The 25,290-nt window shown below is 44.7% G+C and overlaps 1 protein-coding gene across 2 annotated transcripts in view; it reads left to right on the top strand.

The window, feature by feature from the left end:
• The window catches only part of bace1 (beta-secretase 1), a 136,569-nt gene that overhangs the window by 104,053 nt on the left and 7,226 nt on the right, over nucleotides 1-25,290 (top strand). Inside the window, exons 4-8 of one of the 2 annotated variants that reach the window (XM_080214731.1) lie at nucleotides 10,659-10,796; nucleotides 15,541-15,675; nucleotides 15,973-16,074; nucleotides 19,799-19,948; nucleotides 23,600-23,771. In XM_080214731.1, the coding sequence (XP_080070857.1) occupies nucleotides 10,659-10,796; nucleotides 15,541-15,675; nucleotides 15,973-16,074; nucleotides 19,799-19,948; nucleotides 23,600-23,771 (697 nt within the window). The remainder of the gene's footprint in view (nucleotides 1-10,658; nucleotides 10,797-15,540; nucleotides 15,676-15,972; nucleotides 16,075-19,798; nucleotides 19,949-23,599; nucleotides 23,772-25,290) is intronic. The other variant, XM_080214732.1, reaches the window with a different exon arrangement.

Here is a 25,290-nt window from a genome sequence, read left to right as displayed (position 1 = left end):
ACACAAAAGGGGGTTGGGGAGGAGAGAGAGAAACTGAAGAAGACAGAGAAAGACAAATAACACTCGTCTCGCATTGTTGTGTGCTGTTGCATAATGTGTTTTATTCTGGAAACTGGGTCTCTTTGATCCTTTTTCCTTGAGGATTGTTGCCTCACCTCACTGACGCTGGGCTTCAATAGTTGTGTGTGGGAGTGAGGGAATTGAATTAGGTTTGGTTCTGGATTTATTTATCACTTTTATGTCTTGTGTATTGCGAAATGTAACAAAATTATATGGAGCCTTGCGTTAGGAGTTACTTTATCAATATCGTTCTGGTTGATTCAGTGGAATTTATTTGGTGCTTCTCATTGTGGTCAATACTGTAAAAACATCACAGAAGCAATGAGCCCTTCTTGTTGCACTGTGCACATCCCTTTTAGATCTCTGGCGGCTCTTAAAGAGAATTGCATCGAATCAATCAGACAAGGGTTGCAGCACCGAAGAAGGCCATTTGGCCCATCATGTCTGTGCCAGCCATCCGCGCAAATAATTTCAGCTAGTCCATTTCCCCTTAGCCCTGTATTTTCTTTTCTCTTCAGCCAATGTGCAGTCTCTCTGTTGCACAGTAATCTCCAAAGGCCAGACAACCATACACACATGGAACTTAGAGAGAACTTTGGATGAAAGTGGTTTTGTTTAAACATTACTTCTCCTTAAATCTTTCTCTTCTTTTGTCCTGTCTTTGATTTATAAATTGCACCACAAAGGTAGAGATAAAGTTGCCACAATCCCAGATAGCCGTAGGCTGCCTCTGCCCTTTTGAAGTGTTGACTGGTGATGATTTAACCTGAAGATCACCACACCTCAGGTGAGGGGCAAGGTCAAGAAGGCCGAGCCTTCATGAATGACCTCAGCCGAATGCGGGAATTGAACCCTTGCTGTTGGCTTCACTCTGCATCATGAACCAGCCGCCCAGCCAACTGAGCTAAACCAGCAAAGGCAGAAGAACAAAAACAGACAAATTGGTCGCTGCTTTTTAACTTGTAAAATCCCACCTGGATGAAGAATTGCTGAATTGAAATCCAAGCTTACCTCTTGTCAGAATGATGGTAAGGGTGGCCATTAATGCAATCCATCGACGCTGCCATTCAGTGTATTTCAGAGTCTCATTCAGTTTCAAAAATAAGACTTAACTCCTCTGACAAAGTCAAAGAAGTTATTGCCATAAACAAAATAAATGGCAGAACAACCAGGAGCATAGACACACAAAGAGATCTGGGAGTACAGGTCTGTAAAAGTGGCAGCACAAGTGAAAAAGAAAGCAATATGACATGCTTGTCTTTATTAGATGGGATATTGAATATAAAAGTTGGCAAATTATGTTACAGTTGTATAGGGCCACATTTGGAATGCTGTGTCCAATTCTGGTCACCACACTGTCAGAAGGATGTGCAGGCTTTGGAGACAGTGCAGAAAGGGTTTACCAGATTGTTGCCTGGCATGGAGGTTATTAGCTATGAGGAGAGGTTGGAGAAACTGGGATTGTTCTCCCTAGAAAGACAGAGGCTGATGGGCAACTTATAGAATTATAAGGAGTACAGATAGGGTGAACAGTTGGAAGCTTTTTCCCAGGGACAAAAATGACAATTACAAGGGGGCACAAGATCAGGATAAGAGGATAAAGGTTCAGTGGAGATGCGCAGGGGAAGTTTTTTACACAGAGGGTGGTGGGGACCAGAAATGCACTGCCTAGTGAGGTGGTTGAGGCAGTTACATTTGCCATATTTAAGACTTATCTTGATAGAGATATGAACAAACGGGAAATAGAGGGATAAAGCTGGTTAGTTTAGATAGGTAAATATGATCGGCACAGGCTTGGAAGGCCGAAGGGCCTGTTCCCGTACTGTACTGTTCGTTGTTCTCGTTGTTCTTTGTGAATTCATGTGAATGGCGTGCCCAATTAATCCAAGTCCAATATCAATGGCTTTGCCTGTTCCTTGTCCTTTCTGAAGGCCAGTCTTGAGAGCGACGGAGGTTAGAATGACCAGCATGTGACTAGCTGCAGCCATTATATCTGACCAGCAACGGTCCATATTGAAAACCAGAATTTAAACACGGGATATGGAAGAGAGACAATTTTTAAGTTTTTCTTGCTTCATCCCTCATTGGTATGGCAATTTAGATAGCTTTTCCTCCACATTTTTTCTTCTCAAAACCATCAATTGTATCTACGTAGGTAAAATCTAGTAAAGACACAATTTCAATTGTCAATATTGCTGAACTTGTCAAGTGTTCTTGACTCATCGTACGTTGCAAATAATTTTAAACTCTTGTCAATATGTTCACTAGAAGCATTTGTGACAGCTATTATTAAGAAATATTTTCAGAATAGTTTCTACATTTGGAAAAGTTGTCTTTAAACCACCACATACAAGTCTGTACAAATCATTATCAATGAAATGAATGAATTGTTTCACTTCATCTTCAAAAGGATTTGTGTCTCTGTTCTCCCAGTAAGATTCACTTAATTTCTTACTGCAATGGCTTTTAACATTTTTATCCAAACTTCTGTCAAAAAGCACACAAAATAAATCAACAGGTTTCTTCAGAGATTCACTTCAACTCTGCAACTGCACAACTATTGTGTCACAAATAACACTGACAGTCTCAATGAAGATCTTCTCTTTCCCTTTTTAAAGTGATTTTATTGCCTCTAGTTTTATTGAAAAATAATATTAGTGCCTGTGTTTCCTCCAAGCTAGGGTCATTTTTAACTTCTACAATAAAACTTTTAACCTCGGCTAACAATTGTGCAGCATTCAATAAAGTTGTATCGAGATTTTGCAGCAATTTGTTGATAGCATTAATTCTTTAAAGTAACAGTTCCACAAAACAGTAAAAACGGCAATATCGTAACTTTCAAACTCCTCTGCTAGGACTCGCTTCAGCTTTTCAGTGTGTTTTTTTATTTGATCTGCTTTGTTTAATAAGGTTTCCTTTATATTGAGAAAGTTTCTTTTCAAAGCCAAAACAGCACCTGTATGATCGGACCACACGGTCCTTGAGCAGCTCCTCAAATTCACTGAGATGTTCAAGGCAGGTTAAAAGAAATTACCTCTTCGACTTGACACTAATGATTCGTCATGTACTCTGAGAGGAAGTTCCCCCGCCCACATCCCTTTTTCTACATTCTGCCTCTGTCCCATTCCCCACCCCCCAACATCTCCATCTGTCACAGCTTACAGCTTCTTTACCATTTGGCCATTCGCATCTTTTATTCTCTCTATGGACTGCCATTAGCAGCCTTTTCTCCTGGTTTCTATGGCTATGACTCATCTTTCATTCCCTCACCCTGCAGTGTAAATATCTCCCACTTTCTATGCCTTTTAGCTTTGATGAAGGTCACCAGGACTCGAAACGTCAGCTCTTTTCTCTCCTTACAGATGCTGCCTGGCCTGCTGAGATTTTCCAGCATTTTCTGTTTTGGTTCCCAAGGAAGACAGCAGTTTGTGGCAACAACACGTCTCAGCCCTTTCCTCCAATAAGAGCACCGCTTTCCAAACTGAACCTATAACGCAAATCAATTCTTCCAGATAATTTACATCTTTGAACAAACGCGCACACAGCTTTCACATGATCTTTGGAAGTTTCATGATTGGCAAGATCTGTTCCAATGTTTTTCCAGTTAGAGTATCCATTGATGAATGCTCACTTCCTTTAACTAAGGTCAGGAAATAATTCGCAAATGTAACAATCGAGCTTTAGAGGTTTCAGAAAAAAATCCAATTTCTAATTTGTATCATCCCATTTCACCCTCAGCAAATGGGACTTATGAAGACTTCTAATCTGCTTTCAGCCTCCAACCTCAAGCTTGTCATATTACTTTGGTTTCTGGTTTATTTGGTATAGAATATTCTATCATACCCAGTGGATCAGATTTTGGTCATAAGTCAATGTGTTCAGGGTAAGTTTCTTCTTTTACTTCAACAGAAGAATCAGCAATAAGTTGTAGTTCCGTTGTCATTTAAGAGTCCACTTCTTGTTTGACTTTTTCAGGCAATGAGGTATCTCCGGAAATTGGTAAGCCTTAAGTCATTCGATAATTTACCCATGTTTTTGGTGGGTGAGGGTGAATGTGCAGTTTGTGCACCGTTCAATACTTCGAGCTTTTCAAAGTAAAGTAACAAACTATCTTTTCGCCTAGCTTTGTCCTCTTACCTTGCCTTCAGTTTGCTGCGTTTTTGACAGATGATTGATAGTCTTGCTTTATATTGCTAAAGAAACTCATCGTGATTTAAATGAAGGGCCTGGAAGGGCAGGTATTTGCAAAGTCAGTCACGTGTTTTTATCGGCTGCGATTCCCGTGATGGACAGAACACGTCCGCCTCCCCCAAATTGAACACCTTGGCAAATGTTTGTAATCGCTAGCCACGAAGCCAAGTAAACAACACAAGAGCAGTGGATACATGGACACAAATGCTCAACAAAAGAGATTGGTGATGCGCACCTTAATTCTTTCGAAGTCAGAGATGTTGAATAATTTGGTTGGAGATGGTATTATTCAACTGGAAAATTGATCAGATTGCTCGTACTACCGTCAGGCTTTCTCCCATTTTCCATTACTCAGGCTGAACCTCCTTTGATTCAGAAGCTGCCTCCTTATACACGCTGTATCTCAGATGTCCCGACCAAGATGAACAATCACTCCCTGCTTGGTGACTCCTCCATTGGACATCATTCAGGCTCCCTGACATATCTTTAACTGTATTAAAAGAGAGAAAATGCCACACAGTACATCCAAATTAAAACTAACAGCTGGATTTACTTATCAGGTGAATAATATATAGAAGTGGTGAAATACAGCAACATTCTGAGGGTTAATAACCCTTATTAAGCCACCGCGGCACAGTGGCCTAGTGGTTAGCACTGCTGCCTCATACGCCAGGGACCCGGGTTCAATTCCGGCCTCGGATCACTGTCTGTGGACTTTACACGTTCTCCCTGTGTCTGTTTGGATTTCCTCTGGGTGCTCCAGTTTCTTCCCACAGTCCATGGTGTGGGTTAGGTTGATTGGCTGTACTAAATTGACCTTAGCATCAAGGGACTAACAGGGTGAATATGTGAGGTTACGGGTATGGGGCTTGGATGGGATTGTGGTAGGTGCAGACTTGATGGGCCAAATGGCCTCCTTCTGCATTGCAGGGATTCTATGATTTCCAGAAGGTCTTGTGGTACAGTGGGTAGTGTCTCTGCCTCTGAACCAGAAGCTTCGGATTAGAGTCCCACCCCAGGACTTGGTGGCAAAGGAAGGTGGGTCAACGGGTTTAGTGTAAACCTGCAAAATCCTTCCAACACACCAAGGACTGGCGGTAAGAGCAGGAGAGACTCATGGTTGGTCACACTTGAAGTGGAGTGGTGTCCCTCAAGCTATAAGCTTCTGGCGACAGACTAGTGGCCTATTCCAGGAAAAAACTAGCTATGGAAACAGATCAAAGTCTGCCTTGTGCACCACTAAATGTGAGAAGAGAAACAGCAACAACAATCTAAGTATGCCCTGCAGAAGTTCACCAAAATGTCTTCGATAGCACTTTCCAAAGCTCTACCACCTAGAAGGTACATAAGAACACCACCATCTGCAAGTTCCTCTCCCAAGTCACACACCATCCTGATTTGAAACTAAATCACTGTTCTTTCATCATCGCTGGATCAAAATCCTGGAATCCCCCCCTTGATAACTGTACTGTGGTTGTAACTACACCACCCAGACTGCAACACTTCAAGAAGGTGTCTCACCATCAGCTTCTCAAGGGCAATTAAGGATGGACAATAAACGTGGGTTACCATTGACCAGAAACTGAACAGTTCCAGCTATGTAAATACTGTGGTTACCAGGGCAGGCCAGAGGCAGGGAATCCTGGGGCGAGTAACTCACCCCCTGACTCCCAAAGCCTGTCCACCATCTACAAGGCACAGGAAAGTGTGCTGGCATACTTTCCCCTTGCCGAGATGAGTGGAATTCCAACAACACTCAAGGAGCTTGACACCATCCAGAACAAAGCAGCTCACTTCATTAGCACACCATCCAAACATTCACACCCTCCATCATCGATGCACAGCGGAAGCAGTGTGACCATCCACCAAATGCACTGCAGCAACTCACCAAGGTTCCTTCAACAGCAGCTTCCAAACCCACCACAATTTCCTTCTAGAAGGGCAGCAGATACAACACCACCTGAAAGTTTCCTTCCAAGTCACTCACCACCCTGACTCGAAAATATATTGTCATTCCTTCCCTGTCATAGAATCCCTACAGTACGGAAGGAGGCCACTCGGCCCATCAAGCCTGCACTGACAACGATCCCACCCTGGCCCTATCCCAGTAACTCCATATATTTACCCTGCTAATCTCCCTGACAGTTATGGACAATTTACCATGGGCAATCCACCTAACCTGCACATCTTTGGGAGGAAACTGGAGCACTCAGGGAAAACCCACACAGACATGGGGAGAATGTGCAGACTCCGCACAGACAGTGTCCCAATATGGGAATCGAACCCGGGTCCCTGGCGCTGTGAGGCAGCAGTGCGAACCACTGTGCCATTGTGCCAGTCTGGGTCAAAATCCTGGAACTGCCTTCCAACAGCCTACGGGTGTACCTACACCTCATGGGCTCCAGAAGGCAACTCACCATCACCTACTTAAGGGCATTTAGGGACGGGTAATAAGTGCTGGCCTATTCAGCGGTGCCTACATATTCCAAAAGATTTAAAAAAAAATGCTGGCCTTGCAAGCAACACCCACATGCCGTGAATGAATTAAAAAGAAAGCCCTTTGGAAGAAAGAACCTTCACAATACAACGTTAATGGAAATGTTCCATGTAGCTTTAGAATCGAAATCTGAAGCTAAAATTTAAGCGGAACTGGATTGATGCCAAGTTTATGTAATAGATACTTCTTTGAAGTCAACAGTCAAACAGTGAATGAAAATTGTTGATGAGCTGTTAACATTACCAAATTCTTCAAAGGTTTACGTGAGAGTATCAGCAATCAAATAAATTAATAATTTTGATAATTATGTTAACATTTCAATTAATTTTTCTTGATTTACTTAAATATGGAAAGAAAACAATAGACTTTGTTTTAAACTGATGATATTGATAAGTTTAATCAGTTACCCACGTTGATCATCTCTCTTCCTTGACAGAAGGAGTGAAATTTATTCAGATGTGCAGTTGGCTAAGAGCGTTTCACACTGTTTTTATCCTAACTAAAATCACACGTCAAATACAAATACCTCCTCAGTTTGTCAGTGGGAGCAGAGGCTGACAGTGCTTATGGTTGTAGGGGATGGAAGGATATTATCGAGTTACATTTAATTTTGTTTTTGGAGAATGAAATGCCCAAATATGCCCCAATGCATGTGAATCTTATCGTAGAATCATAGCCTCCTTCTTCACCATAGGGTTTCTATTTGGTCCATCAAGTCTGCACCGACCACAATCCCTCTCAGGCCCTATTCCCGTAGCCCCACATTTTTATCCTGCTAGTCTCCCTGACACTAGGGGGCAATGTAGCATGGCTGGTCAACCTAACCCGCACATCTTTGGACTGTGGAAGGAAACCGGAACACCTGGAGGAAACCCACGCAGATATGGGGAGAACATGCATACACAGACAGTCACCCAAGGCCAGTATTGAACCCGGGGCCCTGGCGCTGTGAGGCAGCAGTGCTAACCATTGTGCCACTGTGCCACCCAGAGTTAAGAGTTAATAGAGTTCATGATGGAGTACAGTGGTGGGCAACTTATGGCCTGATGGGGGGGCCACATGTAGCCCATCCGGATTCTGCGTGTGATCCACAAGTCATTTTATTGACCATTACCCACGTACAGGGTTGCCACATCTGCTGATTTCTGTCTGTCCCTTTATTCTGACTGGAGTGATTGACAGGGTCATGCGATGATGTGATCAATGTGCAGAGCTGGGTCTGTAGCAGGGAGGAAAACAGGCTTTTGCAGAAAGCAGTGAGTTGCAGCCTGGTTGAAGTTAGAAGGAGATTGCAAGTTTCTGGAACTCTGGTCCTCTCTGAAAGCTCCAAGACTGTTCACGGATGTTAAAGCAAGTATGTCTGGGTTTGCTAACTATTTAACAGTGTGTTTAATCTATGCATAAATGTGGCTTATTTGGAACTGACATAGTGATAAGCTCGAAAGTAAAGTTGTTTCCTTTCATTTTTAAATATTGTTCAACTGTTAATGGTTAAGCTGCTTCATTTGTTAGCATTATATTTAAAGTGCATTATTAAAATAAAGCTTGTTTCACTGTAAAAAATCACTTCTTTTCAGTGGAATCATTTCTGGAAAGAAAGGTCCAATCCTCACGTTGATGCCAAAAGGGAAATATTGTTGGAGTCTAGTCTGGCTTCCTAGTGTACCTTGGAGAACTGGTCCAGAACCCTCATTTCATGTTCATTCTACACCCATAGACTTGGTCAGTTCTCTTAGCTGATTCTTCTAATCATTCTTATGATGTCTGATTGAAAAATAAATTTCTGACACTGGCGGGTTAAATTCCTGTGGTGGCAGAATGGCACAGTAGTTAGCACTGCTGCCTCACAGTGCCAGGGACCTGGGTTAATTCCGGCCTTGCGTGTCTGTGTATATGGAGTTTGCATGTTCTCCCCGTGTCTACCTGGGTTTCCACCGGGTTCTCCAGTTTCCTCCCACTGTCCGAAAAACTTGCTGGTTAGGTGGATTGGCCTAAATTGCTAAATTGTGCCTTGGTGTCCCAAGAGGTGTAAATTAGGGGGATTAGCGGAGTTACAGGGAGAGGGCAGGGTAAGATACTCTTGTCAGAGAGTCAGTGCAGACTTGATGGGTCAAATGGCCTCCATCAGCACTGTTGGTATGGAGTACTGTCCAAAGATGTGTAGGTTGGATGGATTTGCCATGGTAGATGAGTGGAGTTATGAGAAGTGGGTGGGAGGAGAGAGCCTGGGTAAGATACTATTGTCACAGTCAGTGCAGACACAGTGGGCTGAATGGCCCTCTCATCACTATAGGGACTCCACAGCTGGAATTTTACTGTGGTTCGCAGAACGGAATTCTCCATTGGTCTCAGGCAGGATTTTACCAGCCTTGCCCAAATGCGGTCGTGAAATATCAGCCTATGTGTTTGTACGCCCTTAATATAGCCGCAAACGCATTCACCTTAAATACTTTGCCCGTCACCCTTGTGACCTTCAAGGTGAGCGTGCCCATTGCCAGTAACTCATGAGCAATTTTGTGTTCCACATTTTCACCCAAGCTGAGTTGGTTCATTTTAAATGGGTCAATGCGAGTGGGTTGAGGATTGCACCAAGAATAACACAAAAAGAAAGCTGAACCTTCAATGCTGATATTTATAATTTATAGCATAACCAAATCTGATCCAACGTTGTAAGTGATTTTGGGGATTAAATTCCTTTTTCTCCTTGCTTTGATTTTCATGAGCGTATTTTTGTTTTGCAGTTTTGGTTCTATTTCTTGCAACCATCTAATGTTACCACCGCTGTTCCAGAAAGTGCTATTCCCTTCAGACTAGTCCTCAGTACAATTTAGAAATTTTTGTCTCAGTTCCTTTCCTCAGGAGATGGACATCACAGACCTGCTCCCAAAAACTTCCTCATTTCTGTCTGAGCAGCCATGTTTAAAAAGGCAACGCTTTTGTTGAAAACATATTTCGATGGCAAATCCAGTCTTTTTTAGTTCTCAGATCTAACTTGATGGGCCGAAAGGCCTCTTGTACACGGTAGGATTCTGTGATTCTGACCTATTTCACCAGTCCAGAACAGTTAAAATCCAACCCATTCCACCAAACCAGAGCTGGTAAATATGTTCAAAATAAAAGGGGAGATGTTGGCAGGTACAAACATTTCCCAAAATTCTGCCAAATGGGAAGCTTGAGTCCCCATGTGTCAGCAAATCATATTCCCAACTGATGATTGTTTTACTGACCCAAGCAAAATTCCTTTCATTTCACAGATCCCCACTCTCTGTTGTGCCACGGTGGCACAGTGATCAGCACAGCTGCCTCACAGTGCCAGGAATCCTGGTTCAATTCCAGCCTTGGGCCACTGTCTGTGAGGAGCTTGCACGTTCTCTCCGTGCCTGTGTGGGTTTCCTCCGGGTGCTCCGGTTTCCTCCCACAGTCCAAAGATGTGCAGGTTAGGTTGATTGGCCAATGCTAAATTGCCCCTTTGTGTCAGGGGGACTAGCTTGGGTAAATGCATGGAGTTAAGGGGATAGGTACTGAGTGGGATTGTGTTTGGTGCAGACTCGATGGACCAAATGGCCTCCTTCTGCACTATGGGGATTCAATTCTTCTCTTCATGTGTTGCTGATATGAAAAATCAATGAATCTTTGCTTGCTAATTTTTTGTGCCTTTTTTTAATCTTGAGTTTCTATTTTCGATCTTTATATGAATGGTGGAACAGATTTGAGGGGCTGAATGGCCTACCTTTGTTCCTGTGTTATTAAATGCAGAATTTGGGAATTGCGAAGGTCTGCCTCTTCATTTCTGATCAGTCTGAACAGTCTAAAGCTTACTTTGGTGTCTCTGAGTTTCCTTTGAAAGGAAGAATGTGACTGGTTGCTGAGTTACCACCTGACCGCGTCCTCCCTGTTGTTATCTCCACAGCCCGATGAGAATTTGGAACCCTTCTTCGACTCGCTGGTGAAGCAGACCCAGGTCCCCAACATCTTCTCACTACAGCTTTGTGGTTCAGGCTTCTCCTTGAACGACTCAGACTCCATGTCATCTGTGGGAGGCAGCATGGTGAGTGTAACTTCCAGCCTCACTCCCCCCTCAGTCACCGCCCATCCAAACCCCTCCCCTCTCCCCCCACCCCTCCGCCTCCCCGGGTTTAGTCACGCTGGCTTTCAAGTGCATCTGCAGTCAGTTGTTCAAATCAGAAATCTTCCTTACTCCTTCATGTACCCTGAAATTTGATTTGATTTGATTTATCATTGTCACATGTATTAACATACAGTGAAAAGTATTGTTTCTTGCGTGCTATACGAATAAAGCATTCCATTCATAGAGAAGGAAAAAAGTGAGTCCAGAATATTGTGTTAGGTTATAGAGAAAGATCAACTTAATGCAGGGTAAGTCCATTCAAAAGTCTGACAGCAGGGAGGAAGCTGTTCCTGAGTCAATTGGTATGTGACCTCAGACTTCTGTATCTTTTTCCCGAAGGAAGAAGGTGGAAGGGAGAATGTCCGGGGTGCACAGGGTCCTTAATTATTTTGGCTGCTTTGCCAAAGCAGCGGGAAGTGTAGATGGAGTCAATGGATTGGAGGCTGGTTTGCGTGATGGATTGGGCTACATTCACAACCTTTTGTAGGTCTTTGCGGTCTTAGGCAGAGCAGGATCCTACCAAGCTGTGATACAACCAGAAAGAATGCTTTCTATGGTGTAAAAGTTGGTAACTGTTGAGGGGTCAGTAACTGCATTTGTTTATAGGGGTGGCATGGTTAGCACAGTGGTTAGCACTGCTGCTTCACAGCTCCAGAGACCCGGGTTCGATTCCTGGTTTGGGTCACTGTCTGCGTGAAGTTCGCATGTTCTCCCCGTGTCTGCGTGGGTTTCCTTCAGGTGTTCCGGCTTCCGGAAAGACGTGTTGGTTAGATGCATTGACCTGAATAGGCGTCGGACTGTGGCGACTAGGGGAATTTCACAGTAACTTCATAGCAGTGTTAATGTAAGCCTACCTGTGATTAATAAATAAACTTTAGAAGCAATATACTGCAAATGCTGGAAATCTGAAATAAGAGCACAAGAGGGCTGGAAATTCTCAGCAGATCAGGCAGCATCCATGGGGAGACTGAGTTAATATTTCGGATAGATGATCTGTCATCAGAACTATTCTCGGTTACACACAGTGGTCAGCTCTGCTGCCTCACAGCGCCAGGGACCTTGGTTCAATTCCCAGTTTGGGTGACTGTCTGTGCGGAGTCTGTACATTCTCCCCATGTCTGTGTGGGTTTCCTTTGGGTGCTCTGGGTTTCCTCCCACAGTCTGAAAGACATGCTGGTTAGGTGCATTGGTCGTGCTAAATTCTCCCTCAGTGTAGCCGAACAGGCGCCGGAGTGTGACGACTCGGGGATTTTCACAGTAACTTCATTGCAGTGTTAATGTAAGCCTACTTCTGACGCTAATAATATAAACTTCATAAAGTTTTATCGATCCGAAGCTTTGGGGTTTTCCAGCCACGCGCGGATGTGGCTGGCCATTCAAACTCCCATCCAACTTGGCGGAACTGGAAGATTCCGCCAGTGGGAGGGTCTGGAAAATTCCAGCCATTAAGTCTGTTCCTCACCGCAGATTCTGCAGAAGCTGTTGAGTATTTCCAGCATTTGTTTTGTTTTTTTTATCAGCGCCTGGATTCCCTGACAGGACGTGGGCTTGTCAATGAAGCAATTGCAGAAACAAAACCTGAGGAACAGTCAAGAGATTCTGCAAACAGACACTTCCGCTTGTCTCGTCCTGGTCGATAGGAAAATTTGGGCTTGGCACATCTGTCTAAATTCCATTACCGAACTCTTGTTCTGTCTTCAGCTAGTGGTGTGCATTGCAGAAGTCAAACATGCAAGTCTGCTTTGTAGATTTATCAAAAAAAGTGCAGTTAATTTGAATTGAAACCAGTTGACATCTCACAGGAAAAGGCAGGTTATCATTTCAACGTAGTGTGATGTAGTTCAATGTAACCTTTCAATGAAGAAGGCCGAGAGATTTTTAAAAAATTTTACTGTCTTCCATCTGCCAGTTTCTCCAAGACACACATCTGAGCAAATGTTTGCTGCAGTAAAAGGAGAGGCTGAGCGGAATGGATCGATAGTCTCTGGAGTTTAGATGAGTAGGAGGTGATCTCATTGACTTGTTTCAGATTCTTCCTGGGCTTGACAGGATTTAGGTGCTGAGCTGCTGTTTGCTCCCCCCGGCTGGAGAATCTAGCGCCAGAGTAGCGGAATATGGTTCCCAGTAAGGGTAGGGGGTTTATAGTTCAGATGGGCAGCATGGTCGTGCAGGCTTGGAGGGCTGAAGGGCCTGTTCCTGTGCTGTAATTTTCTTTGTTTTTTTGTCCAAATCCCACGCAGACATCCCCGTAACCCCACATATTTACCCTGTTAATCTCCTTGACACTAAAGAGCAATTTAGCATGGCCAATCCACCTAACCCGCACATCTTTGGAGTGTGGGAGGAAACCGGAGCACCTGGAGGAAACCCATGCAGACACAGGGAGAACATGCAAACTCCACACAGTCACCCAATCCGGGAATCGAACCCAGGTCCCTGGCGCTGTGAGGCGTCAGTGCTAACTACTGCGCCACCGTGCCACCACTAATGTTTGGAATTCTCTACTCCAGAGAGCTGTGGCTGCTGAGTTGTTGAATATACGCAGTGCTGAGATAGATGGATTTCTGAACTCTAAGGAAATTGAGGAATATAGAGATTAGACAGGAAAGCTGTTTCGAAAATCAGCCACAATCGTGTTAAAAGATGGAGGAGCTTTGGAGAGCAGTTAGGGCCTCTACCTGCTCCCATTTCTGAGATCATTTCTTCCCCTGAAGGAAGCAACATTAACTGGGATGCGTGTCGCTAATGACAGCTGTCCTTGATGATCCTGTCCAGTCCAACCATTCTTCTAACCATGAGCCTAAACACAATGAAGAACACGTGTTGGAGTGAGGAGACTCCCCTCACTCACCATTGCCAGCTAGAGACCAACAAAAACAGAAAATGCCGGAAGATCACAGCATGGTGGAAAGAGAACAGAGCCAACGTTCCGAGTCTGGATAACCTTCATCAGGGTGACTCGAGACGTTGGCTCTGTTCTCTCCCACAGATGCTGTCAGCCCTGCTGAGATTTTCTATTTTGGTTTCAGATTCCAGCACCCACACTAATTTGCTTTTATCTAACTAGAGACAAAGTTAAATTCACTGGATGTCCAGTAAGATTTGGGGGTTCAGGTGCGGTGGTGCTGGTAAAATTGATTGGCTTAAGTCTGAGATAGACATATTTTTATTGAGCAGTGGTATCAGGGGATATGGGCCCAGGGCAGGTATGTGCTGTTAGGCCAGAGATCAGCCACGATCTTATTGAATGACAGAATGAACTCAAGCGGCTGAATGGCCTCCTCCTGTTCCTATGTTCCTCCACCGTCTAGCCTCCCTGATTTCTCTCACTAGCTAAGGTGGAGAAAAGGCAATTTTTAACCTCCTTTCTGCACTTTAAGTGAGATCCATGATGTGGAGATACTGGCGTTGGACTGGGGTGGGCACAGTAAGAAGTATCACAACATCTGGTTAAAGTCCATAGGTTTATTTGGAATCACAAGCTTTCAGAGCACTGCTCCTTTCTCAGGCGAATGCACTCCATGTACCTAACCACATGTACCTGCCCTAGGCCCATATCCCTTGCAATCCTTGATGAAGGAACAGCGCTCCGAAAACTCATGATTCCAAATAAACCTGCACTTTAACCTGGTATTGTGAGACTTCTCAAGTGAGATCAACTAGCCCAGTGTTGGGCCCATTCATTTGTTTGAAGAGACAAGGGGACAGCAGTGGTATGAGTTTTAAAATGGTTTCCTTTTATTGAACAGAACTTAAAAAAAATTAACACGGTGGAAACAAAGGGAACTTGGAGACTGGCTTCACAGTCAGGCCCTTGAACTGTATGAACTGACCTGAACTTAAAAACGCTGAACTGAATTGAATTGAAACTCAACACAGTTCCAAAATATAATTCAACCCTTATCTTGTTATTGGAAATGCTTTTTCACAGGTTGTTTCTGTCTAGAAAAACAATCCTTGCAGCTGCTGTACGAGAAATGTGTTTGCCTGCATGGTGTACCCTTCAGGAATGCAGTCAATTTTTAGCCTTCTGATTCGACATGTAGTCAATCTAGCTACAATTGGTCAGCTCAGCAGAGTTAGTTAACCCCTATTGTCTACCATTTAAATTTAATTGTGTAGAGGCAGAAATATCTTAAAATGAAGTCTTTGCATAGGTTGAAGCAAATAGGGTTGAACATGATGTGGAGATGCTGGCGTTGGATTAGGATGGGCACAGTAAGAAGTCTCACAACACCCGGTGAAAAGTCCAACAGGTTTATTTGGAATGATGAGCTTTCGGAGCGCTGCCCCTTCATCAGGTGAGTCGCTTTTTGAGGACTTCAGCCTGGTGTTGTGAGACTTCTTACAGGGCTAAACATATACAGGATTCCTTACCTGGTACCCAGAGAGGAAGGAAAGTTGGAAACATCTGTCCTATATGTAGTAGATAGAGTTACGATACACATCAGCCATGAGCTGATTGCGTGGTGGGACATACCTCAGGGGCTGAATGGCCCACTCCTGTATATATATATGGCTCATATGAGCCATCTTAGGGAATAAAGTTTATGAAGTAGCTACCAGTGATGGTTGCAGAGCTGCTTAACGTAAAAACATTGGTGTGTTACTGAGAGAAGAGACTTCATCTGTGACCCGTTCTCCCTTTCTCCCCATGTTGCAGATAATTGGTGGAGTCGACTCTTCTTTGTATTTGGGCAGCATCTGGTTTACACCAATCAGGAAGGAGTGGTACTATGAGGTCATTATAGTAAAGATTGAGGTCAATGGACAAGACCTGAATCTGGATTGTAAAGAGGTGAGAAATTCCCACACAGTGACTGGAACATACACGACCTGACTGGAGTTACTCTCAATAAGACATAGTGAATTAATAATACGTGATAACATTGTGTATCAATTCTTTACAGCATTGTGGTTTGTGATGTAATGACAGGGGCTGAACAGTGTCAATATACTGCTTGTCTAGCTCACTGTTGCATGATTTCCAGAATCTTCCAACTGAACTGGTCACCTGTTCTCATTTGCATGTCCCTCATTATGCATTTGGGCCCTGAAACTTCATTGTCTTTGCTCTGTTTCACCTTCTCTCCAGTACAACTATGACAAGAGCATCGTGGACAGTGGGACCACTAACCTCAGGCTACCCAAGAAGGTGTTCCAGGCTGCAGTGAAATCTATCAAAGCTGCGTCTTCTGTTAAGTATTGTTTCTGAAGAGGAAAGAGATTTGATGCAATTTTTTAAGCCTGTTATTTCTCTCCATTCATTCCTACCTCTCTAGAAAAGTGTTTGGATTTGTCACCCTCAAGTTACAGAGGTAAGATGGGGAGAGAGGGATATGGGACAGATGTGGACAATTGGAACTAGTTTGGTGGTTAAAGAAAAGGGACAGCATATACAAGTTGGGCCGAAGGGCCTGTTTCCATGCTGTAAACCTCTATGACTCTATAAGTTGATCATCTCCAGGACTATGGGGAAAGGGTGGGGAAGTGTGACTAATTGGACAGCACTTTCAAGAGCTAGCAAGGCAGAATGGGCCAAATGGACTAATTTGTGCTGCAATATTCCGTGATTTCTTCACACATATTTTGATCATACTGCAGTGCTAAGTTTTACAGAAAGATGTAGGCTTTATCTATGGAATTCATAACGGGGCTATGATGGAGACATTACAATTGGCCTCGATTACCTGGAGGAGGATAAAAGCTAGGCCATTCAGCTCTTCGAATCCATGTCCACTCTCCATTGGAGCGATCCGGTCAGTTCCACATCTCCACTTGACCCCTGTGATCCTGCACGTCTATTTGCTTAAAATACCCATTCAATTTCCTTCTGAGATCATTGATTCTTTCCACCCCCACTCTCCTCATGGGCACTGAGTTCCAGGTCATTATCACTCGCTGCGTATAAGAAAATCCTCTTCACACCCCACTCCATCTCTTACCTTGGTATAGAATGATCCTTGGTATAGAATCCCTACAGTGCAGAAGGAGACCATTTGGCCCATTGGGCCTGCATCAACCACAATCCCACCCAGGCCCCATTTCCGTAATCGCACATATTTATGCTGCTAACCCCCTGACACTAGGGTCAATTTAGCATGGCTAATCCACCTAACCCGCACATCTTTGCACTGTGGGGGGAAACCAGAGCACCATGAGGAATGCCACACCAACACAGGGAGAAGGTGCAAACTCCACACAGACAGTGGCCCAAGCTGGGAATCGAACCCAGGTCCCTGGCGCTGTGAGGCGGCAGTGCTAATCACTGTGCCACCATGCCGCCCCAATCTTAAATCTGTGTCCGCCACTCCTTGTATTCTCGGCTACTGGGAATAGGTTTTCCTGGTCCACCTTATTCAAACCTGTCATAATCTTGTACACCTCTATCAAATCCCCCTCAACCTCCTTAGTTAATCTTTCTTTTCTTGATCGCTGTCCAGTGGTTCCTGTATGTAAGTCAGCACATCTGAACTGGAATGGACTCATACTGTGATGACTCTGAAGGATGACTGCCCTGCATTTCCTCACAATTCTTTAGAAAGAAGATCGTTTTGCAGAGGGGCAGGGAAGTTCTCCCCAATGTCCTGAACAATATTTATCCTGCAGCAACATCACAAAGTGAGATGATCTGTCATGATCACATTGCTGTTTGTGAAGGCTTATTGGGCCAAGTTGGCTGCTATGTTTCCTACATTATAACAGTTACTGTACTCCAAAAAATATTTCCTTTGGCTGCAAAGTGCTTTAGAACATCCTAAAATTATAAAAGATGTGAGATAAATAATGTTCTTTCTTTTTGCTTTCCTGAAAAACCGATCAAACAATGAGATGCATTGAGAGACAGTGCAGTAAACACCATGGCCAGAATTTTATCGCTTCGCCCATCCCAGAATCAGGGCAGGCGTGGCGCGCAGGGCGGAAATCTCCACTGGCCTCGGACGGGATTTTACAATCTCGCCCGAGCGAGGTCACAAAATCCCGCCTTGAATTTGGGGGAGATTTTCAAGCCTTTAGGAGTTTTTTTTTTGAAGATGATCCAAAACTAGAGATGAGCTAAAATATATAAAGTGGGTGGGCGTTGCCTCAGTGCTAAATGGAAGAAAAATCATGGGCATCAGATGTATTCCATTGAATTGATTTAAGGTGAAGTCTGTACTTGATAGAGAATAGAAGGATGAGGGGGCATCTCACTGAAACTTACAGAGTAATAAAAGACGTGTGGAAGGTGTTTCCATTAGTAGGAGAGACTAGAACCCAAGGGCACAGCCTCAGAATAAAGCGATGACCTTTTAGAACCCAGATGAGGAAGAATTTCTTCAGCCAGAGTGTGGTGAATCTATGGAATTCGTTGCCACGGAAGGTTTTGGAGGCCAGGTTATTAAGTGCATTTAAGACAGAGCTAGATAGATTCTTGATTTGAAGTAAACTTTATTTATTAGTCACAAATAAGGCTTACATTAACCCTGCAATAAAGTTACTGTGAAATTCTTCTAGTTGCCACACTCTGGCACCTGTTCACCTAACCAGCACGCCTTTCAGATTGTGGGAGGAAACTGGAGCATCCGGAGGAAACCCAGCAGACACGGGGAGAATGCCTGACCCCTTCACCTTATACTGATAGTGACCTGAGGCTGGAATTGAATCCGGGTCCCTGGCGCTGTGAGGCAGCAGTGCTAACCACTGTGCCACCATGCTGCTGATTTGATTGGTAAAGAGATGAAGGGTTACAGGGAAAAAGTGGGAGAATGGGATTGAGAAACTTACTAGCCATGATTGAATTCGACAGGCCAAATGGCCTGATTCTGCTCCAATATCTTCTGGTCTAAAGTTGGAAGAGCTGCAGAGGTTTGAGGAGACTGGCTACTGAATATGCCCGATGGTTGTAGTGAAGCACTTAGCTCTGATCTAAGTCAGTATAAGGTGAAGGGGGTCAGGCACAAACTGTTCACTGCACTTCATCTGCCTGACTATCGAAATCCAGAGGGAGACATTTATGTCTTTGGAAATGGTGAAGTGAAAAGCTGGGAAGAAGACTTTCATCTCCAACAGTGACTGACTTATAAGGAGAGAGGAAAGAAACTTAAGTTTACAGTCTTAAAGCGAATCAACCAAGAACTGATTTCACAGGAAGCGTGTTCAGTTTGTAGATTGTTGCGGACAGCGCTTGTGACAAAAGACGAAATTCATTATAGAAACCCAACAGCACAGAAGAAGGCCATTCAGCCCATCAAGTTTGCACCAATAACAGTCCCACTGAGGCCCTATCCCCAAAACCCTACATATTTACCCTGCTAATCTCTCCAACATACACAGCACAGGTCATTAAGGGGCAATTTAGTACAATCAACCTAACCTGCATGTCTTTCGGACTGTGGGAGGAAACTGGAGCACCCGGAGGAAACCCAGCGGGCACAGGGAGAACGTGCAGACTCCACAACTCAAGCCAGGAACTGAACTCAGGTCCCTGGAGCTGTAAGGCAGCAGCGCTAACCACTGTGCCATCGTGCCACCTACAAGGAGCAGATGTTCAAATTGATTAATAGGAAAGACTGCCTCTACACGCACAGAGCAGTGAACATCTGGTAGGGACCATCCCGAATACGGTGCTAGTGGAAAGAAATATACTGCAATAATATCTGAAATAGATGCTGCGGTTGGGGGCATGGTTGTAAGTGCTTTATGGATGGATGAGCTAAATAGTCTTCCTCAGATTTGTCTTTTGTGATTTTGCAATGGTCAGACTCCCTTGTGCCATATCTCGATATACATAACACACAAATGCATGTTTAAATGATAAATAACAGGACTTGAAAACTTGTACAACATCTGCTCTTTATTAACGCCTTCTAGGATAATGAAATATTCATGTTCATCATTACTACCTTCCTTTTTTTTAACTTTTCTTTCTCTTTTGACAGACGGAGAAATTCCCTGATGGGTTCTGGTTGGGAGAGCAGCTGGTTTGCTGGCAGGTTGGCACCACGCCCTGGCACATCTTCCCAACAATATCGCTCTACCTCATGGGGGAGGCCACTAATCAATCTTTCCAAATCACTATCCTGCCGCAAGTAAGTTAGTGAGACGCTACAAGCTGATCCCACCCCCCCCCCCGACCCCCCCGACCCCCCACCTCACCAACACCATCTCTCAATTCTAATCTTTAATGGATTTAACCTTTTCCATCACACGAACGAGCCTCCCATCCATTGACTCTGTCTACACTTCCCACTGCCTCGGAAAAGCAGCCAGCATAATCCAGGACTCCACGCAGCCCCGACATGCTCTCTTCCACCTTCTTCCATCGGGAAAAAGGTACAGAAGCCTGAAAACACATACCAACCGACTCAGGAACAGCTTCTTCCTTACTGCTGTCAGACTTTTGAATGGACTTGCCTTGTGTTAAGTTGATCTTTCTCTGCACCCTAGCTATGTCTGTGACACTACATTCTACACCATCTCCTTTCCTTCTCACCTTTGTACTCTATGAACGGTAGGTTTCATCTGTCTAGCACTCAAGAAACAATACTTTTTATTGTATCTCAATACATGTGATAGTAATAAACCAAATCAAATCAAATTTTTCCAAAATAATGAGTTTTTTTTCTCATATTAATCGATTGATTGATCATTATCACATGTACAGGTATACAGTGAAAAGTATTATTTCTTGTGTGCTATACAGACATACCATTCATAGAATATTTAGGAGAGAAGGAAAGGGAAGGATGCAAAATGTAGTATTACAGTTACTTATAATGTGTAGAAAGATCAACTTAATGTGTCATACGACCATTCAAAAGTCTGATGGCAGTAGGGAAGAAGCTGTTCTTGAGTCGATTGGTACGTGGTTTTCAGACTTTTGTATCTTTTTCCCAACGGAAGAAGGTGGAAGAGAGAATGTCCGGGATGCATGGGGTCCTTGATTATGCTGGCTGCTTTCCCAAGGCAGCTGAAAGTGGAGACACTGTCAACAGTTTGCGTGATGGACTGAGCAACATTCACAACTCTTCGTAGTTTCTTGTAGTCTCGGTCAGAGCTGGAGCCATACCAAACTGTGATACATCTAGAAAGGATGCTTTCTATGGTGCATCTGGAGAAATCGTAGAAAAATAGGTTGTCTCTCCGATTTTCAGGGCTGTTGCCATTGGGAAGATACAATAGAAAGGGTGTGAGAACTTCATTTGTGAGCAGTATGTTTGAGCCAAAATGATATGATGATTAAAGACGACAATCTATATCCGTCCCAAAGGATGGCCTGTACTGTTGATAGAACAGAACGAGAAAGAAAATACTGCAGGTACTGGAATTCTTAAGTAAAAACAGAAGTAGTCAGCAGGCCAGGCTGCTTTGGTGGGGTTAGGAGTGTCTTTTACTCGTTCGGGAAGCAAAGAGAGAGAATAGAGTGCAGGGTGAGATTCCGAACATTAGGAAAACTCTTTATCAGGGCCTATAAATTGTTTGAAGAGACTTCATTGCTGCTAAGAACTCAGTGATATCTCAGCCTTCACAATGTTTTCTTGTTGGACTGGAGTGACAAGTCGAGGCAATTCATTTCGGCAGGTTATCCAACAACTCCAAGGTGTTATATTTATGTGGCACCTTTAACGTAAAATGTCCCAATGCACTTCACAGAAGAATTAATAAGCAAAATAATGACACCAACCACTCCAGGAGATATTAGATCAGATGACCAAAAGCTTGGTCAAAGAGGGGTGTCTTAAAGGAGCAAAACAAGGGAGAGAACCAGAGAGGCGAAAGGTGTTCCAACGCTAAGGGCTGATAGGCAACTGAAGGTAGTCATGATGTGGAGATGCCCGCGTTGGACTGGGGTAAACACTGTAAGAAGTCTCACAACACCAGGTTAAAGTCCAACAGGTTTATCTGGTAGCAAAAGCCACTAGCTTTCAGAGCACTGCCCCTTTGTCAGGTGAGTGGGAGTTCTATTCACAAACAGGGCATATAAAGACATTTATGAAATTTATGCCCTGTGCTCTGTTAAATTGAAGGTACGGATTTCCCCAGGGACCTGCCCACCCAAACCCAGCTGCAATGTCATGCTTGGGTGGCAGAGCCTCTGACAGAAAACCCACCCTTTCACCGATTGGGACCCTTAAACGGAGACGTGGACCTTACCTGTCCAGCCTCCATTTTTAGGCTAGTGGGAATGAGAACGGGAAGGGTGGAAAAAGACATTTCTACCTTTCCCTAACTCAGGCAGGAAAGGGTGACACCTCGCTTTGAAGGCCCCTCAGTGTTGGTGCACCATCTGCCTGGGACATTGGAATCATATCCCTACAATGCAGATTGAGGCCATTTGGCCCATCAAGTCTGCACCAACTCTCTGACAAAGCATCCCACCCAGGCCCAATCCCCATAATCTCACATATTTACCCCATTAATCCCCTAACCTACACACCTTAGATCATAAGACCAGAAGATATTGGAGCAGAATTAGGCCACTCGGCCCACTGAATCTGCTCCGCCATTTAATCATGACTGATTTTATTTCCTCGTCCCTATTCTCCTACCTTTTCCCCATAATCCCTGATCCCCTTATCAATCAAGAACCTATCTATCTCTGTCTTAAAGACACTCAATGACCTTGGGAAACTAAGGGGGGCAAGTTGCCATGACCAATCCATCTAACCCGTGGAACATGGGAGGAACCCGGAGCACCCGGAGGAAACCCATGTGGACACGGGAGAACGTGCAAATTCCACACAGACAGTCACCCAAGACTGAAATTGAACCCGGTTCCCTAGTGCTGTGTTACTATGCCACTTGGAGTCCTACTCTTCCCCCTCCTTGGCTTACCTTTCCCCCGACACTATGATTATCCCACCATAGGCAACGGTACCCTCCCGTCCTAGACTCCCAGGACTTACCTTCTCCAAGATCCCCGGACTTAGTCCCAAGCACAGTCCGGCAGAACGGCTTCAGGCCACAGCAGCACTCTGCCAGGCCTCATTGATGTCAATCAATCTGACTGGCCAATAGCTCTCATGGGACTCACTTCCTTATAAGGGCAAATTGACATCCTGCCCACTGCCAGTCAATGCTGAAGCGTATGTTAAATGGCAGGCAAAGTGCGAGAGTCAGCGGCTATGGATTAAGTATCGATCACTTGCCATCCTTAAAATTCAAACTATGATTCATTAAATCATAGAATCCCCACAGTGCAGAAAAAGGCCATTCGGCCCACCATGCCTGTACCGACCCACAATCCCTTCCAGGCCCTATTCCCGTAGCCCACACATTTACCCTGCTAACCCCCTGACATTAGAGTCCATTTTAGCATGGCCAGTTCATAGAATCATACAAGCCCTACAGTGCAGAAGGGGTCCATTGAATCTGTAGCAAGCACAATCCTGCCCAGGCCCTACTGCCGTGACCCCATGCATTTACTCTCTAATCCCTTAGGGCCAATTTTAGAATGGCCAATCAACCTAACCTGCACATTTTTTGGAGTGTGGAGGAAACCGGAGCACCCAGAGGAAACCCACGCAGACACGGGGAGAACGTGCAGGCTCCACACAGGAGAGGCCAGAATCAAACGGGTCCCTGGCTCTGTGAGGCAGCAGTGCTAACCACTGTGCCACCGTACATTTGCTGAAAGTCTCCCCTCTCTATACTGGCGATGAGGGTTCTACGTTGAGGCAATTTCCACCCAGTCGTGACTGCGTACTTGATTTCTGATGCTCCATTTCTATTGTTCACAGCAATATCTGCGTCCAGTTGAAGACGTGGCCACTTCTCAGGATGACTGCTATAAGTTTGCCATCTCCCAGTCAACCACAGGAACTGTGATGGGTGCCGTCATCATGGAGGGGTTTTATGTTGTCTTCGACCGTGCTCACAAACGCATTGGATTCGCGGTTAGCACCTGTCACGGTGAGTGTGACAAAGCACTTCCAGTGTGAAGATCGGATAGACCTGAGGAAATCCTCTTTCATCATAGTCCTTCCAGTACACCCCCCACCTCTCCTGCTTTATCTCTTGTGATTCCTCTTCCATAGAATCATAGAACCCAACAGTGCAGAAAGAGGCCCTTCGGCCCATCGAGTCTGCACTGAACACAATCCCACCCAGGCCCTACTCCCATATCCCTACGTATTATACCCACTAATCCCTCTAACCTACACATCCCTGGACACTAAGGGGCAATTTCTTAGCGTGGCCAATCAACCTAACCCGCACATCTTTGGACTGTGGGAGGAAACTGGAGTACCCGGAGGAAACCCATGCAGACACAAGGAGAATGTGCAAACTCCACACAGACAGTGACCCGAAATGGGAATTGAACCCAGGACCCTGGAGCTGTGAAGCAGCAGTGCTAACCACTGTGCTACCGTGCCGCCCATGGTTCCAGACGCCATCTTTAACCAAGTATGTGAATGGCTAATTCTTCAACCACGATTGCCCACACGAACTTGTGATTGACCCTAACCCTAACCCTAATGCCCATCTAGTGCTTCCTTTCCATATTCATAGGAAGATGCCTACCCACAACACACCCTCCCTCCCCTCCACCACTCACCTCCCCACAACCTCTCCTTTTCAATGTGACCTTACCCCAGCAAAGCTGAAATTAGGAAGTTCCTGCCAGTCTTTAATGAACCCACTCATCGCGATGCTGGTCCAAAATATTAGCCCCCTGCATGGGCCCCATTTCACATTTACATCATTTAAGAGCGGCATGATGGCACAGTGATTAGCACTGCTGCCTCACAGCACCAGGGACCAGCGAGCAATTCCCGGCTTGGGTCATAGTTTGTGTGGAGCTTGCAATTTCTCCCCGTGTCTGCGTGCATTTCCTCTGGGTGGGCAGATTAGGTGCATTGGCCAGGATGTGTGGGTTAGGTGCATTGGCCATGCTAAATTGCCCCTTAGTGTCCCGGGCTGCGTAGGGTAGAGGGATTAGCGGGGTAAATAAGTGAGGTTATGGGAATAAGGCCTAGGTGGTATTGTTGTCGGTGCAGACTTGATGGCTAAATGGCTTCATCTGCACTGTAGGGTTTCTACGATTTCTATGATTCTATGATCATCTTAACCTGGTTTCTGGTCGGCAGCAGAACAGTTCTAATTTTGCTCTCATTCACTCCAATCTGGGAATCCACAGGGAGAGGCAATAGAATAGCTGATGTGAGAGTTGGTAAATTGCCAGATTGTTGCTGTAGTCCTCTGAGTTTGAGGATGATGTATATTGTTCAAGACAAGAGGAGCTTTACTTTGCGGTAGACCTGACCTGGAATTACATGAAACTGATCCAGAACACCATTCCCCAAAGCTTTCGCACCTTGCCTCAGTAACGTAGCCCGCAATTGAAGCACACAGACAGCAGGAAGGTTAGAAGGCAAGGTTCACTGGCATCGAAATAGTATCAACCCTCACGGGGAAGTGTCACTCCAAG

The sequence above is a fragment of the Carcharhinus amblyrhynchos genome, chromosome 29 (assembly GCF_965287045.1).
Source record: "Carcharhinus amblyrhynchos chromosome 29, sCarAmb.v2.hapA, whole genome shotgun sequence".
NCBI lineage: Eukaryota > Metazoa > Chordata > Chondrichthyes > Carcharhiniformes > Carcharhinidae > Carcharhinus > Carcharhinus amblyrhynchos.
The sequence above is the reverse complement of the archived record's forward strand: the minus strand, read 5'-3'. Positions and strand labels throughout refer to the sequence as shown.